This window comes from Plectropomus leopardus, chromosome 8 (genome assembly GCF_008729295.1).
Source record: "Plectropomus leopardus isolate mb chromosome 8, YSFRI_Pleo_2.0, whole genome shotgun sequence".
Taxonomy (NCBI): Eukaryota; Metazoa; Chordata; class Actinopteri; order Perciformes; family Serranidae; genus Plectropomus; species Plectropomus leopardus.
Genome location: NC_056470.1, coordinates 17,336,797 through 17,351,353, shown reverse-complemented (window position 1 = coordinate 17,351,353; position 14,557 = coordinate 17,336,797). Strand labels below are relative to the sequence as shown.

At 38.6% G+C, this 14,557-nt stretch overlaps 1 protein-coding gene across 1 annotated transcript; it reads right to left on the bottom strand.

Annotated features, from left to right (window-relative positions):
• Positions 1-174: 174 nt before the first annotated feature.
• Positions 175-13,705, bottom strand: phf8 (PHD finger protein 8). The gene is made up of 22 exons (XM_042491726.1): positions 13,430-13,705; positions 11,808-12,101; positions 11,490-11,575; positions 11,257-11,383; positions 10,805-10,965; positions 10,545-10,686; positions 10,177-10,363; positions 9,887-10,049; positions 9,677-9,764; positions 8,955-9,061; positions 8,752-8,843; positions 7,718-7,807; positions 7,307-7,588; positions 7,105-7,187; positions 6,838-7,007; positions 5,788-5,873; positions 5,188-5,309; positions 4,144-4,475; positions 3,932-4,027; positions 3,126-3,235; positions 2,645-3,005; positions 175-2,280 (listed from the first exon to the last, which is right to left on the bottom strand). The coding sequence occupies exons 2-22, from the start codon at positions 11,903-11,905 to the stop codon at positions 2,192-2,194; spliced, it is 3,072 nt and encodes a 1,023-aa protein (XP_042347660.1). The 5' UTR covers positions 11,906-12,101; positions 13,430-13,705; the 3' UTR covers positions 175-2,191.
• Between the last annotated feature and the right edge of the window lie 852 nt (positions 13,706-14,557).

Below are 14,557 nucleotides of genomic sequence, written 5' to 3'. Positions count from 1 at the left end.
TTTTCATTATTTATTCATTAAGTTTTGTTTTCTGATGCATTAGATATTACATTTGAATGATTAGTGGTGATTACAGCTTTTCTCAGGTTTTTTTTTTGTACAGTTTATTTTCAAATTTTTATATATATTAATATTAAAGTGAGGATGTGCACACGAAAGCACGCAGCAGAGTTCTTATGAAAAATATTTTTTAATTCAGTTTATTATGAAAGTGTATTCAAACTCACTGACAATTAGGTAATAAAGACCGGACATTTTTTATTACAAATGTATTTGGATGCAGAAAGCTGAGCGATGGAAATAATGTTAAAATGTGAAAATAACTGTACAACAAAAAAAACCTGAGAAAAGCTGTAATCACCACTAATCATTCAAATGTAATATCTAATGCATCTTAACATATAAATGTACTTTAAATTCATTGTAAAGTGTTGATGTGTTTAATACAACACAATATTATTTGTTGTGTCTTAAGTATGACTTTTCAATGTTCCAATAGTTGCCTGAATCCCACCTCAGTGACTGCAATGAAAACGTTTTTGAGTTGACCATAGTAGGCAGAAAAACATTCATTTGGACAGCAAATCACACTTCTGGTGATTTTATGGTCCTAAAATAAATTCAATGAAAAACAAAATTTTGCCCAAGGTATATTTTATCTGTTTGAGGTCGTATTTAAACACATCATGTTTAAAACACACAGTACACACCAACACAAAAGTGAATATCAACAATAATTAATAGAAAACTAAATGGATGAAATTAAACAAGGTCAAATTTTTTTTCCAGAACATTTCCAATATTACACTGACAAGACAACATGGCAAACTAAGCATGACAATTACTACGTACAAATATAAAAAAAAAAAGAACTATTTCCGTTTTTTCAAAATACAGCAATGTATCATGTACAAGTTATGTTAAGAAAGATTTAAAAGTTTTTGAACTATAAAAGAACTTAAATTACAACATATATTTACATATCAATTAATGTCCTGCACCTTCACAATGTTTTTACACAATTAAATATACATTTGACAACTAGTACATTCTGTGGAGAAAAAGCACATTTTTAGATCTGGCCCGACAATGCTGCCAAAACGTGGGGCCCAAATTAACTTGCAGGAAACTAGTCTCTTCATCTCATAATATTTTTCTGCTCTTCCAATGAAGCTATATAAATTACAAAATATTACAAATATTTACAATGACAACATAAATTGTAAAAAAAAAAAAAAAGAAATCTTACAGAGCGATGGACACAATTTTTGTACAGGTATTAAGTGGTTGAAAATAATTAAAGTGAGGACCGAGAAGACAAGGTGGTAAAAACACGTTAAAACAGGCTAAGAGATGGCAAAATGCTGCCTTGTTAAATAAATATGATGAGAATAAATAAAACGTTTATGTTCCACTTGGCATCAGTTGAGCACTTTGTATTTTACGTTTAGAGCTACAGTATATGGATGATAATGAGTTACAAAAAACATCAGTGACAAATTCCTCAAAAAGAATGAATACATGTGGCCCTCTGGGTGCTGACCATGTGCATGCACTGGATTTTTGCAAAATTGTTTATTGTGTGTGCGCATTGGTATCCTGTAATCATCATACCACAGAAGAATGTGTTTTATGAGGTACAAAATGCTAAATACAAAACTACAACTGCATGACTGTGTTTGTGTGTGAGGGCTATACAGACATTACATTTTACCTGACTAGAAAATGTTTTTCTTTCCCTTTTAAAAATTAGGATGGACAGCATAATGTCATTGCATAAGTAGAGCCACTAAAAATAACATAAACTACTGGGTTTTGTCAATTTATTTTGCTAGTTAATCTAGCTACTTAAATCAATGTCCACCTGTCATGTTGAAATGTGTCACAATTCCCCACTGCCAATGCAAATGATCCGCGATCATTAAAGAGTTACTTACAATTTGTTTAAAGTCACAGATGTGCCTCTAAAAATACCGTATGGATAAATGGAGCGCCAAAACAGGCTGCAATTGCTGGGCAGAGTCATTGGTGTCAGACAAGAGAAAGTGAGGTTCAATAACAGGTGAAAACAGTACACAAAATTTATCTGGAGTACAAAATATAAATCGCTAACTCTATTTCCTTCCTACTTTCACAAAAGCTTTATTCTTCATCCCCACTTAAAAGTCTTCAGCCACATTTCCAACATTTCTCACAAGAGAAGTTTGCCGTTGCGGTGAATTTTCAGAATTTTTCCAAGTCTCTGTTTTGCTGTTGCAAGTCCTTTCTTTGGACGTTTCCCTACATTAAAAGGAAAAGGAGAAAATATATTACAAATTATGTCATCACAGAGATACGACATTATGCTGTTGATGTTTTAACCCCTGACATCCCGGATCAAGCTATTGCACTGGATGGACGGACCTTGTTGAGAGCCATAAGGACACAAGCGAGATGCAAATTCAAAACATGAATTGCAGGAATGCCATCGGCAGCAGCATGCCCAACTAACTGGATGGACTCTTCATAGCAGCTGCTGATTTTAATCAATTCATCCTTCAGCTCCAAATATGTAGCGGGATCAAGGACAAACGTAATTTATGTAATAAACTTTGTTTAAAAAATGACAGATAACTCTACCTTCTACCTTTATGTTCATGCTTACCTTGACCCACTCCTGTTGTGCCCTGGCTGGCTGAGCCTGCAGGGGACGCACCGGAGTGAGAGCTGCTGTTCTGCGGAGAAAGTGAAGGCCGGCGTGAAGTGAGGAATACACCAGGGGCCATGGCTCCGCTGCCTCTGGGCCCTCCAGGGCCAAAAGGTCCTGGTCCTGCTGTGTATTCATGATCCAACAGACTAGCAGAGTAGTAATCCATCCTCCTGTCTGGACTGAAGTCTACTGCCGACTCCGGAGCAGGTGGTGGCGAGGGGGGAGCTGGCTCAGTCTGAACAGGAGGAGGCGGGGCGACGGGAGCTGGAGGACGCTGCTTTTTGGTGTACTTCCTCTTAGCAGGCTTTTGCTGCTCCTGGTTCATTATCAAAAAAAAAAGGAACAAGTAAATATCTTTTTTTGACAGGTGCCTCTACTCCACATTATTCACTGGGCACATACTTCATAGATCAATAAGATCTGTTTCCCAACTCACTTGTTGTGCCAGCTTGGCAGCAGCTGCTGCAAGACCAGTTTCTACAGATGCGACTCTAGCCCCTTCCCTGGCTGGTCGATCCTGCTTGGGAAGCGTGGGCATCACCCGGGCTATAGATGAAAATAAATTATTAAGAGATCTTAATACGAGAAGCCGTTAAGTTTTTATCATTGCCACATTCTCAAGAAGTATAACCTGCTAAATACAAAAATAACTAGATAGTGAACAGATTTACAAGAGGTGCAGCTAGAAGGAACAGCACAATCCCACTCAGGAAAACTGCATTTAGCCAGGCTGTTTTTTTTCTTCTTCAGAGCATTAATGAACACTACCCCGTTGCCATCATTTCATTCATTTAAATGTAATGTTAAGAAATGGTTTATTAAGAAACAACAACGTCAGCACTGATGCTAGGCTAATTTACGTCATTTTAAAATGGCTGTACTCACACTGTACCTGCATCATCTGTTATTTGGATTTTATCTGCTTATATTGTCAAATTTGTTTTGTATATTCTAAACATCTGCATGTTTAACTATATTGTATGCCTTTTTATCTTAATGTTGTTTGTCTCAACCACTGTGCATATTGTATCTTCATATTGAATTTTTTAAAAATTACTTTAGGATACCTATAAACATCAGGCAAGGGACTACCGATGAAAACTAGCTCCCCAGCCAACTCCAGTGCATTCACATTTATTTAAATGTGTAATTAATGTATATTGTCCCTTCTTCAATGCAAAAATGACAAATTACAAACAACAGAGAGCGTAACAGCAAATCAATTTGTTGTGAGCAAGGTACCTTTTGGGCTCCAAGGTGTGTCATCCCAGTTTTTCTTCCGCTTCATCTTAGCCTTGTTAGCGTGGTCCTCCTCATCAGACTCCAAGGACGGGTAAACTTGAACAAAAAAGTGATTACCATGATTTAACATTGGCTTGATCAATAAAAGTGTTAGTGCTGGGACTGGCTTTGATTTGTAGATCAGCAGCTGGGAGTCGTTACTGAGTGCTCACCATAGTCTGAATCTTTAAAACAGGTTCCCAGAGTCTCTTGCTCATCTGGACTGTCTTCGTCACTAAGGTGACGGGCTGGCCGTTTAATTGGCCGTTTCCCAGGCCGCTGGATGACGGGTTTCTTCTCAGGACTTTTTGTCTTTTTGACTCCTCCAGTCACCCATACAGGCCTGCCACCCTTTTCCTTGACCACCCCTAATCCCTCAGTCAGGCCTCCAGAAATGGATAGGGGAGATGAAGAGGAGGAAGAGGAGGACGAGGAAGGGGGATTGGCCATGGACAGCATTCCCTGTATGGCATCACGAGTACTGGGAGAGGCCGGGGCTTCCTCACTGAGAGAGGGACAGAGTTGAGCAATCACTCATCATCTCAAAAATAACCTCCTAAACATAGCGTAGTGTCAGAGCCATTGCAAATATGTGAACAATGCGAGTTTCAAAGGTTATTGGATTTTTGCAACAACACAGTGAGACATTTATTCCCACGTGCGTCTTAAACTATTGCTCTATTCACGGTTATCCAAAGCTCAGGAAGTCTGAGGAGAAAAGGCTTGCAGAATCAGTGACTTCTTTAAAAGCACTTCTTAAAACCCATTTTTATAGACTTGCCTTTATTTAATGTCGTGTATTCATTTATCTTTCAATTCTGTTTTGATCCTGCTGATTGTTGTTACTATTATTAGTAGTAGTAGTACTAGTGGTAGTAGTATTTTGTTATTGTAGTTTTCTAAAATGTTTCTGCCTCTAATCTCGTTTAATTCTTCCTTAATTCTTGTCTGGCCTTTGTCCGGCATTATTGTCTGGCTTTTGTTTTATTGCCTCTGGAATTTCTTGCCCTGATTTGCTTTGTTTGTCAAAGCACTTTGTGAACTCTGTATATAAAGGTGCTATATAATTAAGTTATTAAGTACTGATAGCCTCAAACATCATGACATTAAATATACCTATTCAAATACATTCATTCAAAAAGAACAGACTCTTCCTGACTTTGACTGTTAATTACATTTTACAAAAAAAATCTATCTTGTGATCCAGGAGATCTAACCTGAGTGCTGCAGAGTCCAAGCCCGCCACTTGCTTGCTGGCCTTCAATAAGTCCAGAATGCCCCCTGCGCCACCCTTCACACCGTGGGCGGCTAGTGCCTCTTCATCTGTGGTGTAATCCTCCTGAAGCCACACACACAAACATGCTATTGTTACTATTGAACCAGTGCATTCATAATAAAGTTCTGGTGAGAAATGAATTATGCATGGCATACTTAAGAAACTGATAGGGAGAAAAGTGTATATACTCTTTATTTTCTGTTACATTTCTGCTTTTAAACACTGATTAATTAGGCCAACCTTTTTATTCAGTGGGACAGAAGACACAACACATCAATGTAGCATAATTTGTAACGAGCTGTGATCAGCTAGATGCTAAACTTGGAAGTAGCCTGGTCCGTTTGGTACGAAATAAAATGGTACGAGACATAATGAGGCTGAACACATAACCATAATGCAGTTATGGTTATGAAATTGTTACAGCTGTATCCTGCAGTGGCACGTGAGAAGTGAATTCATTTATTGACTAACACTGACATATAAAGATGGTATTCAGAACTGGCTACTGAATATCTGATTGGTGTGTCCATGATAATCTCACCTCAATGTCAAAGTCTACCTCTCCTGGCTCCCTGATGCGATTGGGGTCAGAGCAGGGTTTGGCTCTGGGCAGCTTCCTGGGAAGACCTGAGGTTACATTTGAACACAGTGATGTTACAGAAGCAAGGTGGTTTTGAAACCATGCTACTAAACTATATGACACATTTTTCTGTTTATACATGCTGCCAGCGGACATATGCATAAATACAATATTCAGTACCTTTATTATATAGATGACATGCAAATTTATGTTGTTTTAAAAGCCAGTGAAGTAGTCAGCAGTTAATATCTTGTGTCTGTCAGCAATAAAGAGCTGGATGTCTCAAAACATTCTGCAGCAAAATGAATTCAAATCAGAAACAATTCTCTTCGTTTCCCCAAACGCCATGTTCAAACTGGAAGCGGAATCGCCCCGTTATGTCAATTGTCGCACAGCTGCCCCTCAGCAGTCGCCTGGCCGTTTACATCAGAAGCGCATTTCTCTGCGCCAGTCAGCAAGTGATGCAGCTTTTCTGCTATGTTTTAATCACATGCAGAGCTTAGTCGCTGTTTGCTTATGTGTCTGTGTGCGATTGTCTCTCTCGCGCTCTATTTAGACACAAATGACAAATATGTAGAAGCATGGGCTGCATATTGTCATTTATCATCATTAGATCATGTATATGATATCTAATATACCCTTTATATCGTTCGAAATAGACTCAAGTGTTTTCCTGCTAGATTTGCTCAAGGAAAAAACAGACCAATTGCCTTATATGAGACAACAATGTTATTATGTTACAATAATGTTATTGCCTGTTATTTTTTTAAATAACTTTGGAGTATTTTATTTTTTCCATTTTAACTTTTGTTGTAGGAACCATCTGATTTTATTTTCTTGCAGTCCTAAAATGTTGTTTTTCCCCCCAAAATATGTAACTTTTTTTAAATTGCTGTATAAACAAAGTTAATTATTATCGTTATTAGTATTTCTTACTGGCAGGTAAAGGAATTAAAGAGTGTATGTCCCTACAAGAGCTTCAAAATTCATTTAAGCATTCTGAATTCTCACCGCTCAGTTTCTTTTTCTTGCTGGGTCCGGCAGGCTTGCGTCGTGGAGGAGGCGTCTCATCAATCTGCAGCTCATCCTCGGACTCAAAGTCCGACAGACTGGATCCCTCTGCAGCAAGATGTTTGTACTTCCCTGCACTTCCTGCACCATTACTGCTGCCGTCCTTCTTACTAAAACCAGAGGATCAGCAGGTAAGAGCCAAAACCTTTGCTAGGAGCATAAGATCCCAAATTTAATCGGAGCACACCAAACGGCTGCAAAGCTTACCCTTGGATTTTTCCATTGGTCAGCACAAGTTTCAGTTTGCTTTTATTTAGCTTCCCTTCAAACTCCTCTAGAGGCAACTCCAACTAGGGAGACAGATCAGAATTGCAAGAAAGTTTGAGGATGAAGCATTTGGACACAAAAAGATGCTTGATAAGCATTTCTATTGTTATCACAAATGTCTGCAAACGTATGATGTCCGTACCTTGTTCTTGGTTTTGGACTTGCCAGGTTGAAATTTTTTGAGAGTATGTTTGGTGTGGATCTCAATGAGGTCGAGCTCTCCTGCCTCTGCCTTCAGCAGCCCCTTCTGATTCTTCTTCTTGGTTCCTGGGGGACCTAGACCCCCTATCACCTCTTTGGGCTTGGGTCCTTTCTTTTTTCCAGGGGGGCGTCCTGAATTCTGGGAGGTGGTCAGCGGAGCTTTAGAGAGAGGCGAACCAGGAAACTGAGGTCCAGTGCGGCCAATGTTTTGCTGGAAAATATCCTATCATAAAAAGAGTACCGTCTGGTCAGTAAAACCCCAAAAAGTAATACTAATACTTCTTTATGCACACTTCCAACATTTTAAATAAAGCTTACAATTTTGCACAAACTTTCTTATTCTACTATTTACCTCAACCAGACGGATCTCCTTGGCCAGGTCCTTCACTAGCGTCTGAGTATTGATGGTTTCCGGAATCTCCACTTCGTGATCTGCTATAGCCTGAGTGTAGAGACAACTATCAATCATCTCACACAATATTTTACAAAAAAACATAATTCTTAATTTTGCATTTTCTTGTTTATATTAAAAATGTAAAAGGAATAGTTTAGTATTTTGCGATATATGCTTCTTCACTTTCTGGCAGAGTAAAGAGTGAAATATCACTCTCATATCTATTTGCTCAAGCTACAGCCTGCGGCTGGTTAGCTTAGTTTAGCACATGACTGGAGCCGGCCCGGCTCTGTGAAATAATAACAAAATCCACCTACCAGTACCTCTAAAGCTCACTACTTAACACATTATATCTTGATTGTGTGAAATAAATATTCTCTATTTTACGAGGAGGATATATGCCAGGTTATTTCTATTTGCTATGATTGGTAATTTCCTCGAGTCTCTGGTGGTTGCCTGCTCAGAGCAGGAAATAGACACATGACCCCATAAAACCATACCCTGTTGTTGTTGTTGTTTTTATACTCATTAAACAAACAAACAAATTAGTGAGCTTTAGACGTGCTGACAGGAGGTCTTTGTGCTCAGATAATCTAACCAGTTGCTCGCCCTAGCTTCATAATTAAGGGACAAATACGAGAGTGGTAATGATCTTCCTCCTCTTCTCTAGGAAGTGAATAAATGTATTTCCAAAAATGGCAAATTTTCTTTTAATGTTGCAACTGAATGTTGCCTTTTGAGATTACAAATGACCTGTGCATTACCCCATTTTCAAATCTAATACTTTCATGTAATGATCAAATAAAAATAGGATTTAATGCAATAATAATTTTGCTGCTGCACTATTGCTCAAGCTGTCTGGTGCATAATTAAACAAATTCCAGCATGCCAATGTCACAATTAGTTGAGAAATAAACAAAGTAGTGAAACACGGAGGGATGAGAGGAAAGAATGATATACAAAAAGGTAAGGTAAGATAAGATTTCGCTGACCTCTTTACGGGTCCAGCTGCGGAAGGCATTGTTCAAGGCCTTCGCTCCGTGAACCAGGTAAGCGGCAGGATGTCTGCGGTTTTCTCTCAAACCTGCGAGACAGAATGGCAACAGGGTAATAATATCAAAATGATAAACAATACACAGGCCATTCAAGAAGCTCACATAACACGAATATTATGAAATTCATTGAACTCCCTCACCTCTGAAAGTGTCAAGAAGGTGTTTTCCAACATACCAGCACACGGTCTCAAAGTTGGGAAAGCTGAACATTTCTGCAGTGCTTAATCTCTTCTCTATTTCATATGCCCTAAAAATAACAAAGCATAGCAAAAAAGTCAGACATTTGCAGTTATTGCCACAAAACTGCAGAATACCTCCATTAAGATGTGACCAGAAATTAAGCAACAGCCTTAGGAACGAGAAGTGAAGAACTACAATAATTCAAGGCTTAGATTTTCTTTAGGATATTTATGTTTGAGTTTGTCTGAAGAGTCTTGAAGATCAGGCAAATTATAACAAAGGAAGAATTATGTGTGTGTGCAGGGCTGTGAGAGATAATTGTCTCCAATTCAGAGAAGGATCTGCCAAGTGTTTTTTTTCCTGGTTAATTTTCCATATTGGTACGTAATTACATTGAAACAATTTGAAAGTAAAATTACGTTTCAGTTTCATGCCCCCCCCCCCCCCCCCCCCCCCCCCCCCCCCCCCCCCCCCCCCCCCCCCCCCCCCCCCCCCCCCCCCCCCCCGTCACCGCCCCCCCCCCCCCACCCCCTCTGTTGGTCTTGCTTTTATAGATAAGTGGAAAAGTCAGGTTCACAAGTGTTGTTTAGAGGTCAATAACATTAAAAAGATAATTTTCGTCAAAAAGGGCTACAGCAGGATTACATAAACTTGGAATGGAAACAGTCCTGTGGAAACTCACCGCAGCTGCATGTCAATGTTGAGACTATGCAAGAAGTTTCCTCCAAAGGCCAGACAGTCCACTGGAGTCAGCACAGCATGAATCCACCCTGGAAGACAAACAAACGACAGAAGAATAAACATCATTTAAATTAGACTGATTTGACTACTAGACCTCTGCTAAAATCATTTTCCTCTCACTAACTAAACAAAAAGAAGCACTGCAGCTTACCTGTTGGTATGAACAAGGTGTTTCCTTGTTTGACAGAACACTTGTAACACATATCAACTTGGTCTCCAAAGAACATCTCATTCTGGTTAGATGAGGAACTCCATCGCTCAAAAAGTGCCAAGTTGGCTGCCGTGGGGGAAATTAGGTAGAAGATTTTCTCGCCCTGAATAGACATAGAGAGACAATCTCTTAAAAAAACAAAACAATTGATTTTTTTTTTAAGAAAAACAAAATTTTTGTGGTCAGTGTAACTAAAACTTCCTAAACATGACTGAAATTGTTTTTCTCACCCTGAGGACATGGTACCATACTGAGGTGCCTCCAAAGTCAATGTGGAAGTCTGTGTAGCTGTCCTTAACTCCCATCAGGCAGTACTTCTGCACATTGGGGCGTTCAAAGACAGACTCTTCAGGCCAGAGGTTTTCCACCCAAGACAGTTTCCTCACAATCTTTGGAGTCTCCACCAAGTTTGAGAGCCTAAAACAAGTTAATACTAACGTCAAGTCTTCATTCAAAACATCACATCCATAAAAACACAACTTTACTTCAACAAGAAGTTCTTTCTTTCTCAGAATAAAAGTAATATTCAACTCAAGTAACCTCACAGTGCATCATAATGAGGAGCTGCACATTCAGTAAAGTGACTGTCGTTGTGTACCTGGTCTCAGAGAACTCCAGGCTGATGACGTTGAGCACTCTGTCTCTGTTGGGGCTGTTGTAGTATTCGACAAAGTCTCCCAACCGCATCTTCAGGTCACATTGGCGAGACACATCAATCACATCAATCTCTTTGTCTGAACCTGCAATTAGAACAAAACATACACAATTGAGAAAACAAATTTAATGTCCCCTACCAACATTAGCCTAAAGGGCTTTACATGAATAAGCACAGATCAAAGTTAGAGCAAAAAACTTTACCAATGTAGTGCTCTACATCACTGACGCCGAATGATGCTGGAGGAAGGGTCATGCCGAGGCCATCCCGCCTCAGCACCATGACAGGAACACTGAATGAGTGCTCTTCCAGAAACTCCACTGTCAGCTGGGCCCCAGACGGCTTTAGTAAGACTTCATCCGCACTGTCATAGAAACACAAATAAAGATCTGACTGTGACGACAGAGAGAAAATATTTTTTTAAAAATGCTTTACAAATATATTCCAAAAAAAAAGAGAGCAGAAGCTGTCTGAGGATGGCAGATAAAAATCATTGTACACCGTACATGGGGTAAGCACAATAACATCCAGATCAACTCTAGTACAATATAATGCAATCTGTTGCTATAACAATACAATAAAAAGTAACCTATGTTTGTAATTTAATTGTAATCATGGTTTCATCTTTAACTATTTGCTTTGCAGGAGGACTTACCCTGGGAATGTGCGGCTCCGTAGCTCCCTAACAAACTGTGGGCTGCCTGTCTTAACAGGTCGACTCGGATCTCTTGCTCCAGCAGCACCACCATCTGCCTGCTTATTGCCTCCACGGCGTTTGCGCACTGAGAAAACAGAGGAAAAAAAATCAACAAGTGCATTACTATGCAAAAATAAACAAATAACATAATAACAAATTAAGAAAGGCACACCTAGAGAATGGTAACTTACTGACTGATGGCCCATGGGTGACCTGACAGTTTGGGCAGTGATACAGGTCAATCTCAGCTGCTTTGTCCTCCTCTACTCCAACACAGCTACACAGAGAACAGTCTTATATCAGACAAGGAATGCACAGGAAGAATAGCTGAATGAAATTCTGGTGGGTTCGAACCATCGACTGTATGCAGCCAATGGTTCAAACACACAGTATACCCACAGGAATCATGCGACTAAGACAACACATCATAAAGCACACAACATAATATTTTAATCTTATTGCACACAGAAAACATAATCAAAACATTGTTAAATCTGAAAATGACCTACCTTCCATGAAACCAATCTTGACAAATGTCACACTCAATCATGAAGCGTGTCACATCATAAGGCAGGCGACACAAGCAGTACACTGGCACTGATGCCATACTGAGTGTGTGCGAGTGGGAATTAGCTTTCAACTAATATTAAGATTTCCAAATATAACTCGGGTGGAAAGGACTATTTAAAAAACTAAATGCTTTATTAATAAATATGTAATAAGGGTAATGTTATTGTTGTCTGTCACTTCTCCTCCAGATTCCTGTTACTGATACGCATGTCCACTCGGATTCACTTGGAAACCTGTTGGAATATAGAAGAGAGGGGAAAAAATGTAATAGGGTTAGGGCATGAGAAAAGGCTGAAAAGCTTCATAACACTCACACAGGGTTCCGCACATTTTCATGAACAACATTTCAAAACTTCTCCATGACTTTACAAGTTCACAAAATATTTTTTCTTGCCCTTTTTTGTTTGTTTAACAACACATTCATTTTTCAGTTTCTCCCCACATTCCCTTTTTTTTTACTTTACTGTACTGAAAGGATATATCAATAGCCTTATGTCTACTTTATCATTGTAGAAGTTTAACAATTCAAGTGCAAAATATGAACAGTTATATGTTTATTTGACCAATTTAAAAAGTTCGATTGTATTTTCTACCTGAATCCACCCTTCTCCTGGGATCAGGACAGTCCTGATTTTTGGGGGATCAAAGGTAACCCCATCCAACCAAAGCGTTTTGATCAACACATACTGAGCGTTTGATCCAGTTCAAAATTAAGAATTAATTATATGACCTAATCTGACTTCAGAATCCTTTTTGTTTTTAGTATGAACACCCCATTGACAAGGTATGCTCCAAATCAATAGCCGAAATCCGATCAGTTTACTTCTGAACAAATGGGTCCAGATGATTACTGTAACACTTAATTTTATTACGACAAAATTCCATGGCTTTTCCAAACTTTTCATGATTTTTTTTTTCACGCCTGGAAAACGTGACTGTGAAATTCCATGACTTTTCCAGGTTTTCTTTGACCATGGGCACCCAGAATCCAACATTTCACATCTTAAATGACCACGTTAAAACCTACTCATGTTAACAGGTACAATAGCTGCTGCTGCAACCTGAGAGCTCAGTCATCTAATGTTAGCTGGGTCGCCAAACTAGTTGTTTCGGTACAATAACAATGGAATTGTAACAATTACTTCATATTTCTTCAAATACACAATTGGCGAAGCAAAAGTTGTCTTATTTCCTTTGTCGAATTTACATTAAGAACATTTTACTGCGGCTAACTACTTGTTAACAGTAACGTTAGCCAAGTGGCAGGTTGTAACGTTAGCTCAATGTTTGTAAACACGCTATGCCCCGTGAATGTCGTATTGCTGTCAAAACACTAACGTGTAGCAAGTAGGCCAACGTTAGCCGTGTTAGCTACAATGTAGCTACCCTAAGCATTTGTGAATATGTTAACTTCAAATTATACAAGAAAACAGTTGGTGCAATAAATTTAGCTTTGAAACTTGAAAGAAACTCTGCATGCACCCAACACAGCTGGTTAATTTGGACTAAACAAAGAAACGTCGTTTGCCCCGTTAGTTGATATTTTACGCTAGCAACTCACCGGAATCTGGCTGCGGCAGGCCGAGCATTCGAAAGCCGTTGTAATCCCTAAGCAAGATCGGGGGGAGCTGCGGCCTTATTATGCAACGTAAATTATAAACAATTTTCTTTACCACATTTTTGTTTATCAACTCCTTAATGACCAAATATAGTGGCCGAGTCCAGAAGTTTGCACTGGACCAGAATATCAAAATCTGAAGCGACCAAAACGAGCACAATAACTACAAATAACGGCGTATTGAACTACATCAGCGCCATTTCAAAGGCAGTAGCGTCAGACGGTTGTTCGTCGCTGTCTGCTGTTGAAAGAACAATAAAGTTGTAGACAGTCAAAGGTGAAGTTGCATTCAGGAAAAAAACGTTGCAAAACGTTTACATGGCAACAAAGTTGCAGAAACATGTCGACAGCGGTGGAAGAAGTATTCAGATCCGTTACTTACGTAAGAGTACTATTGTGAAAATACTTTGTTACAAGTAAAAGTAAGTATAGTCAGGAAAGTGTACTTAAAATGTTATAAGTAAAAGTAACCAATACAGACAAATCTTTAAAAACAAAAACAAAAACACTCCAAAAAACTGTTTGATCATTTAATTTATTATAAAAAAACATAAACATTTTTTCATGAAAAAATCGTAGTTTGTAAAGTAAGTGAGGCTGTCAGATAAATGTAGGCTAGTGAAATAAAACAACATGAGTGTAATATTTTTAATGTATGACAAAACTTGCTTTTTGAATTAGAAGCATTAAGCTACGCCTTTATTAGACTATTGGAAGAGAAGTAGATTAGACGACACCTCAAAATACATTTTAAGAAAATGAATCCATCTGAGAAAAAAAATCATGAGGAGTTATTTAATGGATCTCAGATTGCACGTCTTTTAATGTACTTTTTCATTTATTTATTATAAAACCTTATTTTTTTAATTTATGTATGCATTTTCAAATAATTGAGGATTGGTTCTCATGTGTTTATGCACAGGTGATTATTTAATTATAAATCACATTTGCCTTAAATAAATACCTTTTTTTTAAATGAATGTAATAAATTTAAAAAGTACTTAAATAAAGTGGCTGTGCTGGGCCTTCACGTCAGTCTTGTGATGAGGTCTGATGTGCCACTTCAAGCCT